Below are 24,057 nucleotides of genomic sequence, written 5' to 3' on the forward strand. Positions count from 1 at the left end.
TTTTAAGTTCCAAGTAGCTAGCAAATGCTCATTTAATTTGTGAATTACTTTATTATTCTAAACCTGCAGACAATCTGTGTGGTATCTTGAGGTACTGTAACTATGTAGGAAAGGACAACTCTACTGTAAAGAATTTAGAATCCCCAAGTTTTTAACTGTTGAAAGAACCTGTCTGTGCTACATGTGCAGCATTACATTAGAGTCTTAATTTGCAATACTATTTTTTGTTCGTAACGAGTCATTTCAAGCACTTACACCCTTTTGGGAAAAAAAATTAAGTCTCAGAGACTGCAATTCCCATACTAATAACTACGTCATAAGCCCCTCACTCCCCCTCTCAATCTGTGTTTTATTAAGTTATACTTGAGGAGTACAGAAATTCCACATTTCCACAGTGGAATTAAGATTTAGTTTCTATAATGAGATTGACTTAAATAGGCACACTTAGCCTGAAGCCACTTAACCTTCTCTGTGTCCACCAACTCTTAGTGGAAGCTAAGCCTTTTACCTATGAAAGCCCAGCAGGAATTCTGTCATTGTATTTCAAGATATGAATCAATGTTCTTTGTCTTAAAAACTAAACAGATCTTAAAGCATCTTCAAAACCCATAAGCAGCAGAACAGAAAACATACATTCCTTCAGTGAGTTAAATGCTTGTAATCTATTTCAAAAAATAACTACCTTTATTCCAGACAATGTGAATTTAATTAAGAATTAATAAGTGTAAAGTAGATGTAATTACAGCTATATAACTAGAAGTCATATAAAAATATTTATTACAGCTACTTTAATGTGCATTATCTTTAGTACGTGGTAGTACTTATTGGTGTAGCAGACATAATGTACAGAATGCTTGTAATGGTTTTGCTAAAGAAATTTGCAGAGGCAGTGTTTTCAAGGTCTTGGAGTTACCTCAGCTAAACTATTTAATTAAAAGGAAAAAAGGGTAATACTGAGTTCATAGCAGAAGTTCCCAGTAGTCAATTAAGATACGTTTGTAAGAAACTGAAATTTATTCTTAGTATCTGTATGTTTAAAATATGTTGCACTGTAATGTGTTTACACAGTTCTCTTATGTTCTGTCACCTACAATTTCTGTGCAGTTTTTCATGCCTAATCTGTGACTGTACGAATAACTGGAAGAATGCGCAACACTGAGATCACCAAAGTTGGGAAATTGTGGCAGAGCATTCCTGTAACAGTATTGCCTAGTTTTTGTTTAATGTTCAATAGCAATATGAGCATTCAGAGTCTTAAAATTATTTTCTGGGCGGGACTGTATGATATCTCATATAATATTTTATTGCATATTTTCAGTAGATGGTTGTAAAGAGTGAACGGCTGTTGATATTTATTGGGGAGTGGGAACCATAAACCATCTTCTGCAGTGTTACTGTAAGACTTTTTGATTTTTAAACTAAAGGTTATATTTTTGATACTTATTTATTACTGTCCATTTACCCTCTGGTCCCTCTGTTTCAGTGGAGATACATGCTTTCTATACGATTTGGTATACAAGACTGATGTATGTGGGTTTGTTGTTTCTTTTCTTTCCCCCCCTTTTTTTTTCCTCCAGTGATTTTGCATAACAGCTTCTGAGATCTTCCAAACCACAAGTCGAGAGAATCCATTTTAAATAATTGCTTTGTATAGATTTCCTTCATTTTAGCCATTTTAACTGATAACCATCAGCTAGTTCACAGAACTTTTTCATAAGGCTACATTGTCATCAGAGTAGGTGCTGAGGTTGGTGGCTGAGGTAAACAATTTTCCTTGAAAACCCACTAATAAAATGTGTTTGCTTGTATGTACAGATGTCTCTAGGCAAGGTTATATTTTAGCTGCTACAATTTTTCATTTAAATACAGGAAACTGCTAACGCTTATTGGAAGCTCCTTATGCTCCTCTTCTTCCTCTTCCCTTTCCCTTGCAGGTGAAAGACCATTCAAATGCAGCGAGTGTGGGAAAGCCTTTAACCAGAAGGGAGCTCTGCAGACTCACATGATCAAGCACACAGGGGAGAAGCCCCACGCCTGTGCCTTTTGTCCCGCAGCCTTTTCCCAGAAAGGCAATCTGCAGTCGCACATACAGAGAGTGCATTCAGAGGTAAATACAATTAATTATGCCTTGGTACTGACATGTCCTGTTCAATTGTTGCTGTTCTATGCGCTCCAGTGCTGTCTACAGACAGTATAGATTTACTGCTGTAGTGTAGATTGTAGTTTGCTGGTTTGACCAGCAAGCTTTCCTAAATTGCTTGATCTCAATAAATGTGTACTTAGGAGAAGCAGCAAACCCTTCATTTGCCATTGTCTTTTCAGTACATGGATAGATTAGAAAGTAGTGGGTTTGGGTGTATAAAAATGTACCTGTGTCTGTCCTGGGAGAATGAGGACTAGGTTCAGATGAAAGTAAGCCAAAAGCATCAAAGCAGAAAATGGTGAAAAATTTCAAGGCCAAACCGACTAACTCCATCATAGAGTTTACTTGCCATTTGTCTTTGAAGTATATGTCTTGAAGTCTTTTTCAGGAGTTTTTTGGTTACAGGTAGAAGAAAATTGTAGAATAAGATAAAATTCATTGTCTCAGATCTCTTTATGCCTATTGTTCTTCTCTGTGATAGACAGGTTTTTAGATTCAAAAGGTACTGCTATGATAAAGTAATACAATCTTCTGAGCAGCATAGGCTGTGCAACTTTGTTCAGTAATTTCCTTACTGACTTTAGTGATTTTTGGTTGGAAATACCCATAGAAAGGGACCTAGTTTTGATTTGTAAGGTATGAAGTAATAGAGGCAGCTTTTTTTGCCCTTTTTCATGGGTGCAGAATAGCATCTCTGTTCTCACTCTTCCCCTAACTCTGTTCAAGATTTGTGTTCCCGTTTTCCATTTTTGTGTTACAACAGTAGATATTTTGAGGATTTTTTTTACTAAGGATTTCTTAGCATGTTAGTTTATTTCTTTTAGGATATGCCTTAGTGTATGGATATATCTTGGTAGTTTGTATTACACTTGGTTATATTAAATCATACAACTTTGAGTCCTGTGTCCAGTTCTGGGCCCTTCAATTCAAGAAGGACATTGAGGTGCTGGAGCGAGTCCAGAGAAGGGCAGTGAAGCATGTGAAGGATCTGGAGCACAGGTCCTATGAGGAGTGCCTGAGGGAGCTGGGATTGTTTAGCCTGGAGAAGAAGAGGCTCGGGGGGACCTTATCAGTCTCTACAACTACTTGAAAGGAGGTTGTAGCCAGGTGGGGTTGGTCTCTTCTCCCAGGTAGCTAGTGATAGAACAAGGTGACGTAGCCTCAAGCTGTACTAGGGGAGGTTTAGGTTGGATATTAGGAAGAATTTTATCACAGAAAGGGTGATTAGGCATTGGAATGGGGTTTCCATTGAAGTCACCATACCTAGAGGTGTTTAAGGAAGACTGAACGTGGCACTTAGTGCCATAGTCTGGTTGACAGGATGGTGTTTGGTCATTAAGGTTAGACTTCAGGATCTCAAAGGTCTTTTCCGACCTGATCGATTCTGTATCTTTGTGTGACTAGTCATTTTCAGAGTTCACAGCTCCCTGTATGTGATAGCTTTTGCTACATAAAAAAATATATCAACATTGGTTTCATTGATTACATAATTTACATTGACTTTTTCCAAACAAGATTGTTGGGGATGAAGTAAAAAAATATTTTTTCTCTGTTACTCAGTTTTTCTGTAAGAAAGAAACAAGCTGTGGGATAAGGTGCTTTAAATAAAATTCTGCCTCTTGATCACATCCTATGCTTCTGTGGTCCTGAGCCTACATTTTAGCTTTGGGTAATTTATTGATTTTTTTTTGAATTTTTTTTTTTTTTCTTTCTTGATCTTGCTGTGTTTTCTTCAACCATGCATGGAATTCTATGAATTCTTTGTTTTATCCTGAGACAATTACAAAATAACAGGTGATAATGAATTACAGGCTGTTCTCATTTTGTAAGGCTACAACTCTGTTGAGTTGTAGCAGTATTTTATTACTTGATGTCTCTTTTTGAAAGTCTTGTTAGCAGGTCAGTGTCAAAAAATACAAAATAGCATACTATATTGCAAGTACTTCAGTGTGTTTTCTTTTGAATACTTTGTTGCTCCCTTTATGTTGCAAGTCCTACACTTGCTATTACTCCTGTGATAGACTGAGAAGGGGAAGTGAGGAAGGTTGAACTCTGCAAATTTAGCTGTTTTAATTACATTAACGCCTTGGTCTGAAAGTCCCAAACAAATTGCTGCTGGTCACTTTCTTATTCTGTGTGTTTTAATTCAGTTCAAACTACATATTAAACTTCCCTGCCCTTCACTGTGTTGGTTTTGTCTGCATTTTTTTGTCTTTGTATTTCAGAACGACCTTTTGTGTTATGTACGATGTTTCATCTTCTGACACATCTTAATTGATAAAGTTGCGTTTCAGTTTTGCTTCTAAGTGTGGAACAGTAAGAAATTGTAAAGAGGGAAAAGTCTGCAGTATCATTTGCCAGATGACATTTGTTGTGCTGTCTGGTGCTTCCCAATGTTGAGAAGTGGTAATAGGCAGTTACAGTCATGCACGTAGATTACAGTTGATTTGATATCCAAGATATACCAGATTAATTTCATCAGTAACTTGAAAAAATTAAACCATTTTACTCTCATAATCCCACAGTATATTTGTTATATGGATAAATAATGAAACATATACTTGGTAAACGTGGGGGAAAATTACTTAAATTTTTTGTGGGTTTTTTTTTCTTTAAGGTGAAGAATGGCCCTACATACAACTGTACAGAATGTAGCTGTGTCTTCAAAAGCTTGGGTAGTTTAAATACACATATCAGCAAGATGCACATGGGTGGTCCACAGAATTCTGCGAGTGCTTCAACAGATGTATCTCATGTTACAGCAGTAAGTTTTGTTTGGTATATTGTGAAAATGCCTTTGAGAGTTTCATCAGGTCTATATCTTAATTCCGATAATTCTTTGGATAGGTTAGAACTTCTAGACCTGTAGCTTCTTTTGTCTTTTTCATGTTTTGTGTGATTTCTGGTGTTAATTTTCAGGATTAAATGTTGGGAAAATGTAAATTGGCAAATATATGCAAAAAGGGATTTACAATTTGAGGATTTGGTTGAAAATACAACAGTTCAATTCTAAAACTAAGTAAAATATAATTCTGGTCCTTACAGATTATGTTAGCCTCCCAGATAATATAAAACTAATGGGGAAGTTTAAGTGTAACAGTGAAATTTAGAACTATTGAAATAATGTATTAGTTGCCACACATTTTCAGAAATTGTTTATATAAATCTAGTTCATATAAATACATAGTGGATCCTTCTGTGTGTTTCCAGTAATTTGTTTTAAATGTTAGCTTCTTTACATGGCAGATTATAAAGCAAAACTATAGCTTTATTGGAAGTACTGAATGTTTTTCTTTCTTTACCCAGATACAACTAAAATTCAGAAAATGCTTCTGATTTCAGAAGACTGTTCTATTTTCTGAGCCAGTGCATATTTAATTTATCATAGTACTCTTTTTTTCTTTGAATAGAACTGCCTTTTCTACCTTTATTCCACTCTGTTTTGCTTCATTCCTGACTTTAATGTTCAATGGGTCACAAACAAGACCAGTCTTCGAAGAGGAGGGTTAAAATTTGAAGTCTCAACTTCATTATGCAGCTGTATCTTGTTGAAAACAACTGTCTAGTAATGTTGTTTGGAGCACCAATTTTTTAGATACCATTTCCTTCTTCATGTTAATTCATTAAAAAAAGGCTAATGTGGCCTATTTGCTTGCAAGTACTTATATTCTCTGTGTCTTTTTGTGCATTTCTGCATTCACAAGCCTAATCTTAAAAGCAGGATGGTAGAGAATTTCTTTATACTACCTCATGTTTGTTTTCCCCGGCTAACTGTGTTCTTATTGTTTTGTTTTGCTTAAATATTTTGCATTTGCCTAGCACATTGATATTACAACAGTGTGTTGTTATCTTTTCTGCACACATACTTCTCTGCTTCCATGAAACAGTATAGCAAATACGCCTCCATGCAATAATATAAGCAAAGAGAGGGAAGGGAGGAAAAAGTCTCTCTCTAAAAAGAGATGTCAAGAAGTTTAACAAGGGAGAGCAGAGATAATAAATGATGTGGCGGTTACATATCAGAGAGCATTATGCTTTTTATTTACAACTTCTTATCTGAAACTGCAGATACTTAATTATTTGTATTTTTTTATTGCTTTAGAAAGCTGGCACATTATTAGGTTAGCGCTAGCATTCTTTGATTAGAACTGGCCTTCATTCTGCTCAAAACTTGCAGAGCAGCTTTAACAACAAATCTGCAGTATAATTATTCTATTGTGAAGCTTGCGATAGGCTCTGTCATCCCTTGTTACGTACCTGGGGATAGGCAATGATTATGTCCTTATTAAGTACACGTTCCAAAAGCTGAAGTTTCCTGAAAAGCTGTGCTACCAAAGAATGCACTCTTGCGTGGTACATGAGTACATCTTGTAAATTATGGTTACTGTAAGGCTGTTATTTTTCTTTTTCTGGATCAGTACTTATAGCTAAGGTATTGGTTTCTGTAACTTGTGTTTATTTAATGTGTATAAACTATGAAGCAGTGATGGTGATTTTGTGTACTTTTGTTTCTCTCAGTCTCAGTTCATTTTTCTAGGAAAATGAACTGTACCACTTTTCTGCATTATATTAATCATGTTTTTCTTCTTTTTGACAAAGGTTTAAAATACTTTATTTTCATTTCTTTGTAGGACCCTGTCACCCAGCCTTTAACAACATCCCCTGCTAATCTTTTGCAACCTGTTGATAACAAATGGAAGAATGTAAGTGTAAAGTTTTTGTCACATTTGTGTGTCAAGACTAGAAGTGGGAGAAACTTTACAGAATTCTGTAAATTTTCATTTAACTGGTGAAAAATGATATGCAGTGATCCTCTGTGATAAATTGACCAGCTAACATGTGAAGAGAAGCTCTTTAGTGAATGCAGCTTGTTATGTAGAGACAGAATAGGCCTTGAATGGATTGTATTCCCTCATTTGTTTACACAGTCATGATTTTGCATATAATTCTGTTCAATAGCTCTTCAAAATGGAGCCAAACACTCTCCTGTATAGAAGGACCAGAAGCAAGTAAGAACTCTTAAAAATGTTGGATTGTCCTGCCCCTCTGCCTTTACTTTGCATGGGTACCATGGTTTGGGTTAGAGGAAAGGAGTTGTGTTCATAATGGTTGAGCTGGTTGGAATTTGGACAGCAGTGGAACTGTGGGGTTCAGGACGAACTGTGGAGCTGGGGTAGGAGGATGCAGGACTGACTTTCTGGAACCCCATAGCAAATAGCTGTGATGTACAGGCAGGTCTGTATGTGCCAGTCACACTGAGAATGCTGGCATGCTTTTTTGCAGCTATGTAGCATCTTGTTTGTCACCTATTGATTGCAGCATGGTATCTTAGTGACAGACATCTGACTTACAGTCTCCCTTTCCCCGGTTCAGCTACTGATTATCTTCTGATGTGCTAGAATCCATGAAACCAAGAACTAGGAAATATGGCATTACTGCTTTAAAGTCATTATAAACAGTCCACTCACTTTCTTTTTATCTTTTCTGTAAATTCATTATTCCAGGTCCACTTAACTTATGGCTGGACAGAAAATTCATTATTCCAGGATCACTTAACTTATGGCTGAACAGAACTGATGTGAACTAATTGGTTACGAATATTTGTTGTATTAAATAATTATACTATTTCCTTGTGAGATTTTAAAAATATTGAAATGGCTTTTCTTCAAAAGTTTAAGTAATTTTTTCTTTTTTTTTTTTAATCAGTTGAAATTAAATTTCAAGTCTTGCATAGTCTCCTGCATTTCTCCAGATGGGAATTAGGTCCTTGTGTCACGGTGTCATATTCTCTGGTTCCCTGTACTTGATGGAGCGTGCAAGGTTTTTTCCTAGTGAGAGGTATGAGTTGGAAGCAGTAGATCCCATTGCCTCCTCCTCCCAGAATTACCTGAAATTACCAGGCATCTTTCCAACCACTCTGTTCCCAGCCTGTGGCAGTACATGGGGTTCTTGTGACCCAAGTGCAGGACGCAGCACTTGGCCTTGTTAAACCTCATACGACTGGCCTCTGCACATCGATCTGGCCTGTCCAGATCCACTATTGTCTATTCTCTGTATTTCCTTCTGCAATTTTTGCTGTTTTCACTTGCTGTTTATATTGTTCACTATCATGAACTGTCTTCAGTAATACAGGGAAAATCAAAGCCATCAAAATTCTTAAAACATGCTATGATGTGTTTTATTATTGAAGAGATTCAAGGTACATTAGCTACCCTGCCCAACAGATAAAATACTTCAGGGTGACTTGATCTGCTCTTTTGAAGAAGAACGAAAAATCTATAATCTCATTAATAGAGAAAAGAAAAATAATTTTGAGGGTTGAGGCTAGACAAATTGACACTTTGAAATAAAGTATGGGATTTTAGTGTGGATAGTTTATTATTGGAGCCACATGTTAAAGTTGAATGGTAACAGAAAAAGTTACCACAATAAACTGCTTGATTTAAAGAACTGCTCTAATTTTTGTACAGTTACTATACTGGAAGGAGTTATTCACTCAGAGCAGTCACGTGGTCTCTGTTACACAGCAGATCAAACAAACCAAGGGTCGTCAAAAGATCCGCTATTCCAGTTGAACAACTCTGGAATTATGGAGCAGTAATAAAACATTTTCTATTCTGTCTTTAAAGTGGGGTGTTAAAATGAGACCTAGAAAGGGTCTTCTGAAACTTTTTATAATGAGCAGCATATCTTAATAATAATGGTAAAAAACTTCATATGTGTGTATATGTGTATATTATTATTCAAAAAAGGTAACCTCCATGAGATTGTATATAAACTGCTGTATAATACACAGAACACACTGGCTAAATACATGTAATGCTGTAATTTTCATGTTGAAGATGTTGTTGAGCAGTTCCTTCATTAACAATTATTTTTTCTCTTGTTACAAGGAAGAGAAGTTTAGAAATGAAGGTGAAAAAGAGTCTCTATTTGCTGTTTAAAAAATAAATACCAAGACTTTATATCACTTTTTTTTCTTCATATTTTTTGCTAAGGTAGCCTAAGATATAATTATCAAATCAAAGATTAAGAAATTACATTTTTTTAAACTTCAAGTTTATGTAGTGTTTTTACAGAACCTGCTGCCTTTTTAAATGTTCAGAGTATAAAGAGATTCTTCTAAAGCTAAGAGGTTTTGAAGGTTGAAAGTTGAAGGGGAAAAGTTGGTAGTTTGTTCTGAAAGGTTTTGATTTCATATAGAAAAAATCTCAACTAATAGAAGGTTATTTTTTTTCCAAAGGACCTGCTTGAGATAAATGTGAACTTTGAAAAGACAACCATGTCAGTGCTGTTTATTTGTTTTGGAATTACTTTTCATGTGGCCTCTACATGTGGAATTCTGTAATTGATGCATGTGTTTTGTAAACTGGTTGAAGGTTTAGTAGTTTAATAAATTTAATTAAAACTGTGAGCTTACAATTTAAAGCTTGATAAAGACTCCAAAAAAGAGATCTACAGAAGCAGTTCTTTAATGGAGTGAGCAAACCTTGAATGACAGCTCTTTATAATCCTTATGTCTTATACAAAGAGACATCTTTGTAGTGGACAGTTAACAAACATTTCAGATAAGGGACCCGGCCAGGTGAGTTCATAATATATACTTTTCATCTTCCTTTACAAATGTACTGCTGTATATTTCAGGCCACACATTTTCGGTCTCCGCTTCTTCAACAGACAGAAAACCAGGTGTCTCCAGCTGCTGCTCACCAAGGTCAGCAGGCTGTCACTGATGTCATTCAGCAGCTCCTTGAGTTATCAGAACCAGGTCCTGTAGAAAATAACCAACCTCAACAACCTGGTCAACAGCTCAACATTGCGGTGGGAATCAGTAGAGATATTTTGCAGGTAAGAGCTCAACGTGAGAATAACTTTACATTTTGGTCGTTTCTTTCTCGTATTGTAGTGAAAATGATTCTGAGTATTTTCAATTATAGCATTCCTTATGCATTTCTGAATCATTTATCAGTAAAGAAAAAAGTGTAAGGACCTACTGAATGGGTATGGAATGCACCAAGATACCTTTTTGTATAATAATACAAAAGAAGGGTTATAAATATTGATTATATGGCCTAGAAGAAAGCTTTAAGTGTGCACACCCATACATGAATATTTTTATTGATCACGTTAGCTTTTTTTTTTTCCTATTGCCTAGAAGCAGCTTGTGGCATGTCCTCAGGTAATGCCATGCTTAAATCATGATGACATTTAAGAGGGGAAAAATATTTTTATCTGGCTTAAAAATGAGAATGTATACGTGCTCTTTACCCTGTTCTAATTAATAAGGGCTATTTGACTATTTCCTATTTGTGCAAGAAATTTTTTTCTGAGGTCAGTTTTTCCTAAACTATTAGATTTTGTTCTTGATATATCTGGCAGTAGGAGATGCTATGTAACAGAAGAGAGGCAGGGTGGTGAATCAGCTATGTGTGCTTGTTGTGCAGCCTGCCACATAAAGGCACAAACAGAATGGGACCGGGCAGAGAATAATATTCTTTAATATTAACTGTAGCCTGCTAACCTTGAAGATATCTTTTTATCTCTAGCCTTTTAAGTACCACTTAAATTTCTTTTCGGAAGACCCAAATATTACAAGTAGCTATGTGCGGGTTCACCACGTTACCTGTGCTGACTTCTGTAATGTCTGGAGTGTGATGTGTAGTTGCAGAAAATAATGTGATATGTAACTACTATCTTGATAGCTATTTAAACAAAAAATGTTGTTTCCTAAAAGGCAGCTGTTGGCAAATGAATAACTGCTGGAAATGCAACTTAAAATCTTAACAGACAATCAGAAGTCAGTGTTGTGTAATAATGTGTTGGTTTGAAATGTAGCTGAAATTCTGTGAGAATGAGACTTCTAGTTCTTTTAATTATATTTGCATTATATCTTCCAAGTAGTTGTTTGAGGAAAGTTGGGGTAACTGTGGAATGTTTCTTTCTTAATCTAGAAGTTTTTTTGTTCTTTTTTTTAGCAAGCGTTAGAGAACAGTGGGTTGTCTTCAATTCCTGTCTCTGCACATTCTACTGACTGCAGCCAGGCTAAGACTGCTGGGCCCCAGGATCAGAACCCAGATGTCCCAACTCTCTCAAATCATCAAGCTGATTCTAGTAATGCAGAACAAGATAAGGAGCAAGAGAGTACAGAGAAACTAGATAAAAAAGAAAAAAAGTTTATTAAGAAAAAATCACCATTTTTACCTGGTAATGTTGCCACTGCTTTCTACTTGTGCTGTAAAGACTGTAGCATTTATGTTTATGGCTTTATAAAGGGATTCCCCAAAATGTATTGTGGATCAGTGATGAACTTTATTGCTCTTATCTCAAACACAGTGTAAGATATGAACAATAGTATCTGTAACAGATTATACAAAATCATGTCAGAATGGCATTAAGTGATATGACGCTGCTAGATCTTTTGGATTTAGATCAGTGGTGTTATAGGAAGAGAACAAAAAAGAAAGTATATTAGTCTTTTTCCTCTCTTTCCCATCATCCTTGACTGGGAAGGATTGGGTTTTGTTTGTGTGTCCCAGAACAAAGAGTTCTTGCAAGCTCTATTCTTCTTCTTCAGAACTGAGGTCCCACAGAGACATAAGTACAGTACTGCTGCCTCATGCAGATCTTCACTGATCTTCCCGTGTAGGCAAGGATAAAGGCTGGCAATGGATAATGCTTCATGTCACCTGTCTCTGGAATAACAGTACTGATGTGATATTGTCACCATAAATATGTGTTGATGTTCTGCTTCCCAACTGTGTTGTGTATGCACAAGCCTGGATTTTGTCTATATGTGCTTAAATGCAATTTCATTTTCAAGATTGCTCAAGCTTTATGGCTGCTAGAAGTTTGTTCCAAGTAAAGCCATCATACTTTAGTGGCTTGTCTGGTAGAGACAGCACTACAAGAAGCCATTGAACTCTGTTTGTAGTATCTTCATAGATACACTGATGTTGCTTTTTCTTTTGCGAGGGACGAGGGATGCAGAAATTGATCCAGAGTCAAAAATTCAGCTTGTTCAGCATAACTGTGGTAAAAATCAACATTAACGTTTTCCTCTGGTAATAAGTATTTTGTTGCTTGTGTATAACCTTAATAGCTCTCTAACTCTGACTGCAAATAAAAAAGTCACTGCTATACAGTCAAACACTTTGACAGGTCAAAACCTTTGTTTTTTGATAAAGTATTATGACCTCACTGTATTGACATGGTTTGCAGGAAAAAACCCACCATGTAAACAGATTTAAATGAGCAAATATCGGATATTAACCAACATATATAAATAAAAAACTCTTGATAGGATTTAGAAGGGTTTTTTTGTTTGGTTTTTTTTGTTGTTGTTGTTGTTGTGAAAAAGCATCCTGTTGCCTTAGGATAGAGCTTAGGGTTCTTGGATCATAAAACAGCTTTTGTGAAAAAAAAACTAACCTTAAATTTTAAATCTATCAGAAGGACTTGTTGTGCAATTTTTATTCCTTTAGAAATTTGCAAAAGGTAATTTAAGTCTGAATTTGCAGAAGAGAGGGTTGTGCAAAGTATCTCCTCCAGTTAGATAAGTGTTTAGTACTTAAAATAATTTGGTGTGGTTACAGTTGAAGACTTAGTCATTGTTGGATAATTTTGTTAGATATAGTATTTATAAGTTAACTAGTATATTATGTTACATTGCAACTACATTCTACATTTTTAAGTGGCATAGAAACTGCATTGTTTGAATTTCAAGAGGAATATCTTGGGTTTTGTTTTTGTCATTCCAGCCCATCACCATTTTTGTGAAGCAGAATGTATCTGATAGAGAAGTTAGTCATCTACAAACTGTATTGTGATGGCATCTATTTCATAGAAAGCTTTGTTTGTGTAGTTTGATTGCTTTGTATAATGATGTCAGTGTAGTGGGATTTTTGAAGAATTGTTAAAAGGTTTAAAGCACATTCATTTTGATATTCCTTATTTTAGGTTCTATACGTGAAGAAAATGGAATAAGGTGGCATGTTTGTCCATATTGCTCTAAAGAATTTAAAAAACCAAGTGATCTAGTGCGCCACATTCGCATTCATACCCACGAGAAGCCATTCAAGTGTCCCCAGTGTTTCCGCGCCTTTGCAGTTAAGAGTACTCTAACAGCGCACATAAAAACACACACTGGCATCAAAGCTTTCAAGTGCCAATTTTGTATGAAAAGCTTTTCCACCTCAGGGAGTTTAAAAGTTCACATTCGTCTACATACAGGTAAGGATTCAAAATTGCTTTTCTTATTTTCTATGATGTGGGTGAAACCTTGAATGAAAAAAGACAACGTGAAATGTATAAGTTAGAGACAATGTCTATCATGTCATTGTTATCTATCAGAGAACGTATAATTTTTAGTGTCTTATATGATGAGTAATTTTTTGTCATAACTTTCTAGTGTTTCATGTCTTTGAGACTTTGGTCTCTTACAAAAGCCACGGGCATTTGATTTTCTGATGATGAGTCAACTGTTGTTCCTTTTTAATATCACTATTGTGAGTGTATTTAATTGTGCTTTTTAAAGAGTCATCGTCTTTCATATTTACTCTGCGTTTTCCCTCCCCTTCCCTACACTTTTTGATAATTTCACTATGTCACTCAGGACTCTTCGGTTACTTCCCATTTTGTTTTCAACGTTGAGGTGTTGCTTGATGTCTTCGCCAACTTACCTGTTTTCAGTATCTTACACTGCATATCCTAAAACTCCTCTGTTCATGTGGTCCTTGTTTACATCATACGTGATGTCCTCAATATCTGTTTTTCTGTGGCTGAACTATTCTCTCCATAGAGAAAAATGAATTTTCTGCATTTGGTGGACAACCTAGTTGTTTTCCACTTCTCTTTTCTTATTCTGCTGAATAATATTTCAGCAAGATAAGCTCATAAATGTGCTGCTCTTTCCTTTCATTCCTGTTTATGTAATTACCTTCTGCAAAAGTGTCATTCATTGACAAGGTGCATTTGGTGTTCAATGTGTTTTATAGTTTGATGCATTTAATCCGTGAAATATCAATGTTCAGTTCTTCTGCAGAAAGTTTTTCACTTTGTTTTTTTTTTTGTAAACTTGCAAACCAGCATTTTTTTCTTGTTTAAAGTTAATCTTACTTTATAGAAGAACTCAGGCTCATTCAGAGTGGCAGAAGCACTATGTGACTTGGAAAATAGGTAGTCCATTGTTTATGGAACTGCTCTGTGGTTTCATATGATGTACTAGCTACTGTGTTTTGAAGTACATTTTTGTACATGTTTTCCACCTGTGATTTTATCAAACTTTCTTTATAATACCTGGTCATGTTTCCTAGCCTTTTTAAGTCACAAGATTTCCCCTTGAACAAAAGCTGAAAGTTGTTCAGCCTTGCCTGTCTCTGTAACTTATTAAGTTCTCCAGTATCCTTTTCAAGGAGAGATTTCTACTGGATTTTGCATTACAGAATTCTTTCTTTGGTATTTCCAGTTGGCATGCTTTTTTGACTGCCGTCAAACAGTGTTGACGTTTTCAGAGGCTGATCTTGAATTTCTTTAATTTTGTCACATGACTGTTCCTCTGTTTTATCCTATTATATAACACATTTGCCTGTGCGTTTGCTGATTCCTTTTTCTCACAGTTTTTTAGAAGTTTGTTTTGGAAGGACTTTTACCTGGTACCTGCAATTCTTAGGATAGCTTCTGGAACATTTGAAAATTGCTGTCACTTTTGCATCATTCAGTTTCTTGATAACAAACTGATTTAAGTCATTGTGTTTCAATCAGTTAGAAGTTCAGCAATTTAATTGTTGCTTTTGATTGGGTTTCATCAATCTGTTTTGAAAACCTATTTAAGAGTAGACACTGTGATAGAAAACAAAGAAGCAAATACAGAAAAGAGAATCAGTATTCTAAAGCTACATTTCTAGATTGATGGAAATAAAATCCCAGACTAATCTTTTTTCTTTTTAATCTTTTGCAGGTGTTAGACCTTTTGCTTGTCCTCATTGTGACAAAAAGTTTAGAACATCGGGCCATCAGAAAACTCACATCACTTCACATTTTAAACATACTGAACTAAGAAAGCTGCGACATCAACGTAAACCTGCAAAAGTTCGAGTAGGAAAGTCGAGTGGTCCAGTACCAGACATTCCTTTGCAAGAGCCCATACTCATAACTGATTTAGGTAAGGAGCAAGTAAATCTGTACTCTCTTGAAATTTGGATTTCACTGGAATATAAAAGTCACAGTTCAATCAAGCAGACATTCAGAGCTTACTTATAAAGGTGCATTTTGAAATAATAAATAATCAGAAACAATCGGGCTTCAGAAAAGTGCCATATTTTATAGTTTACTTGCACTAAAATTAATAAGAAGGATATTTGTTATTTACAATGAAATTGTATAATCCTTACCGGGAAAAAAAAAAAGTGCGTTTTTACATTAGGAGAGGAGTTTAACTACTGTTAGACTGTTGGTATAGAAAAGATGACAGACAGTTCATGACTTAGATTCTTCTTAACATGGTCATGCTTATTACAGATTACAGATATTAATGAGTCAGCGTGTTGCATGATTTTAGAGTGCTTGTTATAATTATGACCTCAACTGAATTAGTGGTAATCATTAGTGGTCATATTTCAAAAAGGGCAGAAAAATTCTCAAACCTGCTATGGAGAATTCTTACAGTTCCTTTAATTCTGTTGTAGAATAATTGTCACAACATTACGTAAAACCACTTTTTGGAAGAAGGTTAGTTGTTGTACAGCCCGATCAAGACATTATATTGTCGTCTAGTAGAGGTCAATGTAAGGGGTGAGGCGTTTACTCTTAGTTTGACTCACCAGTCTGTGAACTCCTGCCTTCTCTGTTGTGTAATTGTCTTTACAGTGGGATCTTATATTGCTAATGTCTTTAGTTTATACTGATAAAATCTTTATCACTCTTTAAAAACACTTTTACTTCAGCTGCTTCCGGGAGTTACTGAAAGCAAGAATAAGGGTTATTTTGGTATCAGCTTAAATTTTTGGGGCGGAAGCAAAACTTAGCTGACAGCTTCAGACACTCCAATCATACAGTATTTCTTTCTTGAATGAACCCTGGAAACTGCTATAGTGCTTTTCCCTAATTTTAAAGAGCAGCACTTCAATACAATTAACATCTGCACATTGAAAGTCCAGTTTTTGGAAAAAGATGAATCTTAACAAGAAGTACTATAAGAATTTTTTTCTACAGGTGCTGATAACACATGAACTTCACTGATATTGGCATTTTCAATGTAAAAAATAAGAAGTTATACTATTTGTCTAGAGGGTGTCATGTTGTTTTCAACCTCCAACAATATTTCCATGTTTGTACCCCCCTGCTCCACAAAAAAAAAAATTTGAGTTCTTTTAGAGTTGTCAAGAACCTAATATTGTTGCTCAGTAATAGTGTTAATCTTTGACTGGCACCTTTGTTGATACATATTTTACTTTTTAAAATAGTCTTAATTTTTCTAAAAGCCTATGAAAAAAAGTCTGCAAATTGTATCTGTTTCAGTGTTTGTTTCATTTTACTTCAGTAGTTTATGGTACTTAATGATTAGGAAATGCAAAAAAAGTTACTGGAATCTTTTTCAAGGCTTTACTACAGTTCCAAAGATGGAACTAATGGGAGGAAATACACTTCTTTATAAAACGTTCCCATTTGGATTTATTTTGCTGACATGCTATGTCCAGAGTAGCACCAATTTTAACTATTCTAACAGTTCAGAGAAATGTTTCATTTATCTGAGTTGAACAGGTTAAGTAAATAGTTTGGGAGTGTTTTATTAGAAATCAGTTATTTATATAATATAGTTATTTCTGATTTATTATATATCTTATTGGAAATTTCTACAGACTAGAACCATTGTAACCTGGTATACACTCATAAGTTAGTCAGCTATAGTTCATTTAAGGAGTTAATTGAATTATTCTAATCTTGTAAGATCAAAAATAAATTTGAGAGTAAGTATTTGTCATATGGAGTTTCTCCTCTTCTGATTTGTAATACTTGTGTCATCTCATGTATTCTACTGCTAATTATCATGAAAGAAGAATGCCAGAAGTAATTTTAAAAGTAGGGGTTTGGGTTTGGATTTGGTGGGTTTTTTTGGTTTGTGGTTTGTGTTTTGGGGGTTGTTGTTGGGATTTTTTGGAGGTGGTTTTGGTTTATTTTGGTTGGAGTTTTCTTAACAGAACATGATTCTTCTACACTTAACTGAGTTAGATGGGGAAGGCAAAGGAAGTTTTGGCATTTATGTATATATAAATATATATATGTATAACATACATGTAAAAACGTTTTCAAGTCTGAGAGATATGGTTTTTGATTTTTATTGTTGCTATCTCTTCTTAAAATTGAGAGAATTCTCTCTCCTTGTCTCTGCTCTTTTCAATTACATTTGAAACTTAACAGAAACCATTCAGGCTTTCCTTTATGAATATGAAACATAACAAGCTAGATGAAGCAGTCTGAAGAAGGAAAATACAATATAAATGGGTTTTGTGGTGAATATATAGGACCATTAAGAGATCTTTTTGCATATTTTTTGAAACTTTTCATCATTCCATCAACCATTGTATTATTAGTATTGTGATGGGTGCTTTTGAGTTCAGTTGTTTGAATGATGATGAGTTGGTTTACTTGAGAAGTCTGCTATTATCCCCATTCTGTCATGATGTTTGGGGTTATACCCTTCTGTTGACTGCTTCTCAGACAGCCTACTGCACTAACATTTCAATGAAACCTAGAAAGGTGGGTTGCAGGGGACCTTAAAGATCATCTATTTCCAGTCTCCCTGTAATGGGCAGGGAAACCTTCCACTAGACCAGACTGATCAACACCTTGTCCAACCTGATCTTGAACACTTCCAGGGATGTGGCATCCACAGCTTCTCTAGGCAACCTGTTCCAGTTAATCACTACCCTCACTAACATCTAATCTAAACCTATCTTCCTTCATCTTAAAGTCATTACCCCCTGTCATATCACTACATGCCATTTAAAAAAGTCCCTATCCATGGCTCTTGTTCAGCTCTCTTTAGGTACAAAAGGCTGCTATAAATTCTCCCTGAAACCTTATCTTCTCCAGACTGAACAAGTCCAACTCTCTTAGCCAACTGGACATTTAGTAGTGGGAACTTCCAACTGAATTTCCAAAATGACACCTGAGTGACTTCAGGGACCAGTGTGTAAAAAACATTTGTTTAAAAACATTGGTTTGAGGTTTTGGGGTTGTTTTTTTACAATAAGTTTTTGGAGGCACTCAGAGAATTAGCAAAATTGACTGATTAGCTGAAGTAGATGTATAAATACAACAATTTTTAATGGACTACTTTTATCCTTTAAGTAAAGTCAAGTAATCATGGTGTTTTATACTTTCCATAAAATGCATATTATAGTTATAGTATACATCTGGGATACACTGATTAAATATCACTTGGCTAAGGTCGAGGTTGGAAGAAGAAGATATTGTTGGATCAGCAGTGAATTCGTATCTGTCAACTTTTTTAAAAGTTAATACTTATTTTGGACATGGACACTCACTGTAATGAGGTGGACCTCTGGATAAAAGAAGAACTATCACTAAAATAGCATGTGCAGTATAGTATATATAATGCTAAATAGATATATGCATAATTTTAAATATGTGCTGGAAACATACACAGTCTTTATATTTTTTGGATACTGTAAGTTTAATCATGCTTTCTTTGCAAATGCTAGCTCTTCAGACTACTGCAGCCTTGGATAACTTTACCAATTAATTTTTCCTTTTTTTGTGCATGTGTTTATGTGTGCAGGTCTTATCCAGCCAATCCCAAGGAATAGCCAGGTCTTCCAAAATTATTTTAACAGTAATTTTGTAAATAATGCAGAGAGACCATACAAGTGTTTTTATTGCCATCGAGCCTATAAAAAATCTTGTCATCTAAAACAACACATCAGGTAAAATAAACACAATGAAGAAAGGAAATGTATGTAATATGAAGTTTATGGAAAAGCATGAAATTTATGTAGTATTCACTGAAAAGACTTCTTTTTTCTTACCATCTCTTAAACAGTGAACTAGTGGTAATTGATTTTTTTCTGTTAAAGTTGGAGGAAGCTTTGAACTAACTCATATCTGTATGTGGTCCTAGCAATGCAAGTGTTCAGTGTGCAGTTTAGTTTATTAACACTTGGACTGTTTTTTTTCCTAAACTGTATAGAAAATAACAAGCATTACTTGTGAATTCTTGTGGTGATTTTGTAATTGCATACTCCATATTGTCTGCTTTGTATGTAACTCCTGGTTTTGAGAAGGAAAAATTTAGATTAGAGGAGAACCAGTGGAGGTAACTAATCCAACCTTCTTTTGAAAAGAAAGGGTAGCTTTAAAATGAGATCAAATTGCAGTTTTACAGACAGTGAACTTTGACGTTTAGTCAAGTTGTGAAACAGTGCTTTCTGATTTATAAACTATGAATATTGAAAGAGGAAAATGAAAAACCCTACCAAAGATGATTGCTAAGATCTAAGGAAAGATTCTATACAAGCAGGTGACAATCTACTTGTCTGTACAATGTAAGCTCGGGACTGCTTTCTCACTTTGTCTAACTCAAGTCATGGTGAGTTCGTCGTACTCTCCTTACAAATCAGGTTCTCTATTTGTAGGTTCTCAAACTGCCTTAAAACAGTTCTTGGTTTTACTATGCTGTCTTAACATGAGGAAGGGAAGCTTTACAATATCATATCTTTTGTGTAGAACGCAATTAAAACTAGTCAGACAGTGTTGCTTTTAGACCGGAGAAGTTGTTTGTTATTAAAGTTATTAATAAAGTTATTAAAGTTTTAATTTCTGGATTTTCTTAACTGAGGCTTCTTCCATCCTTACAACTGTCACCTTAGTTTGGTTTATTTTGCTCATTTTAAAATTTAGTCCTTTAATAACTTTGTAAATCAAACTGTTAAATCTTCTGCTTTCTCTTCAAAAGGTCACATACTGGTGAAAAGCCATTTAAGTGCTCTCAGTGTGGAAGAGGTTTTGTGTCAGCTGGAGTTCTGAAAGCACATATTAGAACACACACTGGATTGAAAGCTTTCAAGTGTGTTGTATGCAATGGGGCCTTCACTACTGGTGGTAGCCTTAGGCGACATATGGGGATCCATAATGATCTTCGACCGTATATGTGTCCGTATTGTCAAAAGACATTCAAAACATCACTAAACTGTAAAAAACACATGAAGACTCATAGGTATGTTTACAATTTTTAAATGAATCCTTCAATGTAGTTCAGTAGCTGTTCCTTAAAGATACTTGGAAAAGCAGCTTTGCTCTGTAACAAATGCATGTATTTGACTATGGATGTTTATTTATGGGTAGCAAACACATAGGTACCTTTTGAAGGTAGTAAATTATGGTGTATAATAAAAATAATAAATTTTTCACATAAATAGTTATGGTAAGTGTCTAACTGAAACCACAACAAGGCTTTCTTACCTTTCTTTGCAGATATGAACTTGCACAGCAACTTCAGCAGAATCAGCAATCCTCTTCGATAGATGATTCTACAGTAGATCAGCAGAGCATTCATGTTTCTACACAGATGCAAGTGGAGATTCAAAGTGATGAGCTACAGCAGTCAGAAGCTGTTGCAACAGATCAACAGGCTATTTTAGAGTTAGACCAGCAACCAGTAGTAGGCACAGAAGAAACAGCACTAGAACAACAGTTGGCTGACCAACCTTTAGAGCAAGATGAGGGTGAGTATTTGAAATACAATTAGGTTTATAATGAGGTAAGTTTACAAGTTCTCAAATAATGGTTTCTTGACAAATTTCAGTCCTTTGGGTTTCAAGACAATGCAAGTAAACAACTAGAAAAATACATGGAGTAAAGCTGGCTACTTAAAGTATATTGTACAATTTCATTCGTTGCTGTTTAGGTTTAGTGTTAAAATATAAAAAAGATTGATTAAGATTTGCACTCTTTAGTAGTAGCAAACAAAACTACTAAACTAATATACAGAAAAATAGTACAAAATTTTACCACATCAGCTCTTATTAATAAAAAGCATTTCTGTATAGTCTACTTAGAAAGTAATACCTGTGTTTGGAGGTGAGAGAATATGAAATATTTGATGTACTTATACATAATAGTGAAACAAAGTATTTTGGTTTTGCTTATTTGTTCTTTTTCATGGTGTAATGAGTTAGCAAGTACAACAGGGGAATATAAGTAAAGTGTGCTATAACCCAAGATTTAAATACCTGTTCAGCCCATAATTTTTTGCTTATTTTTAGTACAGTGAAAATTCAGTGACTATAAAATATAGGAGTTTGGAAACAACTGAAATATGCAGTTATTTACATCTTCTTGATATTTTTCTCTTTTGTTTTCTCCTCCCACCTTCTCCCCTTCCCTTCCCCATTTCAGATAGATTTGTGACATCCCAGCATGCTTTACAGGAAAACATCACTCAGTTTGAACAACAGGCTATAACACAGCAGCCATTTGATCAACAGGGCTTATCACAAGGTTAGTAATGAATAAAGGTTTTACAAAAGTAATTTTTATAAATCTGACTTCAGCATAGCTATGATCAAGCACTTCTAAAGTAAGCACCTGCACTCAGAGTAACTGCAATGCAGAGGACTTTCAAAACAATTACTGTTTTGAAGCTATACTTGGTAGAATATTTTGAATACTTAAATATAAATAGATTTTGCTTTTATGAGCCGATGTCTAGTCACTACAGTAGGGGTTTTATAGTCAGGCATTTCATATTCTTTCTTTGATTGTGTTTGAAATTGCTGTGGCAGTTTACACAAATTTCCCCCTAAATATGCATGCTCATAACCTGAAATGATCAGAAACACGGTAAGATTTGAGTGAGTAGCTGTTTGGATTCATTTTGAAAAAAGACAGTGCAAAATATAGTCATGTAAAAAATCATACTTTCAGCTATCCACAGCAGTTTCCTTTTGTATTTTATAGAGCAATGTAAATAACAAATTAAGAGATTGGAAGCATTTGAAAACTTTTTTTCCCTATAAAAGACAGAGAAATGTGTAAGGCTTATGTAACCTGCAAATAATGAAGAAACGACTGCCTTTCTTTGCTTTTCAGAGCTGGATTTCTTGAATTGTTGTTTAGTATGAAGCTACTAATTTTGTTTGGGTTTGTTTTGAGGGTTTTTTTTTTTTTTGGTGGTTGGAGTTTTTTTGGAGTGGGCACGTGGAGTTCCTTACATGGAGAATGTTCAAGGGGTTTTCATTTGTTTTGGTTGGGAATCATACCTCAGTGGCTGACCAGCTGATATAGCGTCATTTTAAGTTTTATAGCGTCTTTTGTAAAAACTTAATTGACTTTGGTAAGTTGCATGGTACTATGAGAAATAGCATAACTTTCTGATTTTAATTCTCTAGGTTGTGCTGCTTTGTATGTAAAGAAAAAAATTAAAGTCTCCACCTTTATTAAACAAGACTGATCCAGGTCCTCTTAAAATCCTATGATGATTTTCATTGGTTACCTTTTACAGTTTTTTGAATGAATGAAAAGAGATTACAGAAAAAAGTGCAACCTTTAACTCTATGTTAATCTGAAGAGTGGTGGTGGATTTTGTTTCCTTGTTAGTGGCTCCTTTGAATTTGAAAACCCAATATGTGAACATTGTTTTGTTACCTTATTTAAACTTCAGTTTTTACGTATGTGTATCTTCTCTATTAAATAAATATTGAATGATTTCTTGGGGAGGGCAGAGACTCTTCTAGAACTCACAAAACAATTCTTTCATCGTCAGAAATCCAGACTGATCATCGGTACATTGTAGAATTGGTACAGAGAATCAGAACACTTGTGGTGTGGGCTTTTTAAAGCCTCGTTTGTATAAGATGTCTCCTATTCTACTTGGAATCTCATCCACAGATTCCCAACTCTTTGAAGTTTCCTTGAAGATCCTGGAGCCCTTCAAAATTTTTGAATTTCAGGTAGGTAAGCATTTGCGCGGATGCATGCGTTAAATTGGTCGACCCTCTCCCTATGTCTGCATCTATGCTTCATGCTCCTAATTTCTTTTTCCTGTCAGCTAGGCAGAACACTAAAGCTTAAAACACTATGTCTTTTTTATCCTTGGTATTTATAGGCTGTATTCTTGTTAAAATATTTTGGTTCAGTGTTTATTAATAAAACAATGTAGGAGTTATGAAAGATCTTTGATAGGTTTTTTGATTTCTCTTTTTTATTTTTTTTTTAAGAAAAAAAAATCATAGCATTTCAACCAGATGAGACTGATTTCTAGGTCTGCACAGACCTGCCAGAACTTACTCTTTCAGGTTTGTTTGTAATACTTCTGTTGAATTTCTGGTTTGTTCAGATAGGTTTTCTTCTTGATGTGTTCGGACTTGTAAAGAAGTGCAGATCCTGTGAGGGTGCTGCTGTATCATAATCTATGATTCATTTGAGCTAGATTTGAAGACTGAGGAAAAGGACTTGTGTTCTTGATAGTTTATGTGTTCAGGCATCTTCATTTCAAGACTTTTTAGTGATGTCAGAACAACCAAGTGTATCTTTTATATGAAATTGGTTTGGGGTTATTGAATAATATGTCACCAGATGTGTTTTCATATAAATTACATCACCTTTTCTTCCTTTAAAGTCTCCCTGTAAGCATGGTTGAATGATAATTCAAATAGTAGTGATAGGCGAGTGACCTTGAAAAACTGCAAGAATTCCAAATGCTTACGAATGTTATTCTGTAGCCCATAGAAATATACCTTTGCCACCAGACTGCTGCTTTGCTTTCCTAAGAAGCTGATCTGCAATCTTAGGACTTGGAATTCTGATTTTTCAGTAACTAGTTACGCACTGATTCCAGTCAGTACTGTTCAGCTGGTTGCAAAAGTTGCCTAAGAAGCAAGCCTGCAGAACATTTAATT

General features: G+C 35.1%; 1 protein-coding gene across 11 annotated transcripts in view; it reads left to right on the forward strand.

Annotated features, from left to right (window-relative positions):
* The window catches only part of ZNF236 (zinc finger protein 236), a 70,809-nt gene that overhangs the window by 18,317 nt on the left and 28,435 nt on the right, over positions 1-24,057 (forward strand). For 10 of the 11 annotated variants that reach the window (XR_004357219.1, XM_032688677.1, XM_032688653.1 and 7 more), the window contains exons 6-16: positions 1,935-2,107; positions 4,761-4,907; positions 6,775-6,846; positions 9,788-9,991; positions 11,119-11,347; positions 13,100-13,372; positions 15,099-15,302; positions 18,942-19,086; positions 20,115-20,375; positions 20,633-20,883; positions 21,557-21,658. Coding sequence is in view for 10 of the 11 variants with exons in the window: in XM_032688677.1 (XP_032544568.1) it covers positions 1,935-2,107; positions 4,761-4,907; positions 6,775-6,846; positions 9,788-9,991; positions 11,119-11,347; positions 13,100-13,372; positions 15,099-15,302; positions 18,942-19,086; positions 20,115-20,375; positions 20,633-20,883; positions 21,557-21,658 (2,061 nt within the window). In the remaining variant the exon portion in view is untranslated. The remainder of the gene's footprint in view (positions 1-1,934; positions 2,108-4,760; positions 4,908-6,774; positions 6,847-9,787; positions 9,992-11,118; positions 11,348-13,099; positions 13,373-15,098; positions 15,303-18,941; positions 19,087-20,114; positions 20,376-20,632; positions 20,884-21,556; positions 21,659-24,057) is intronic. The other variant, XM_032688609.1, reaches the window with a different exon arrangement.

The sequence above is a fragment of the Chiroxiphia lanceolata genome, chromosome 1 (genome assembly GCF_009829145.1).
Source record: "Chiroxiphia lanceolata isolate bChiLan1 chromosome 1, bChiLan1.pri, whole genome shotgun sequence".
Taxonomy (NCBI): domain Eukaryota; kingdom Metazoa; phylum Chordata; class Aves; order Passeriformes; family Pipridae; genus Chiroxiphia; species Chiroxiphia lanceolata.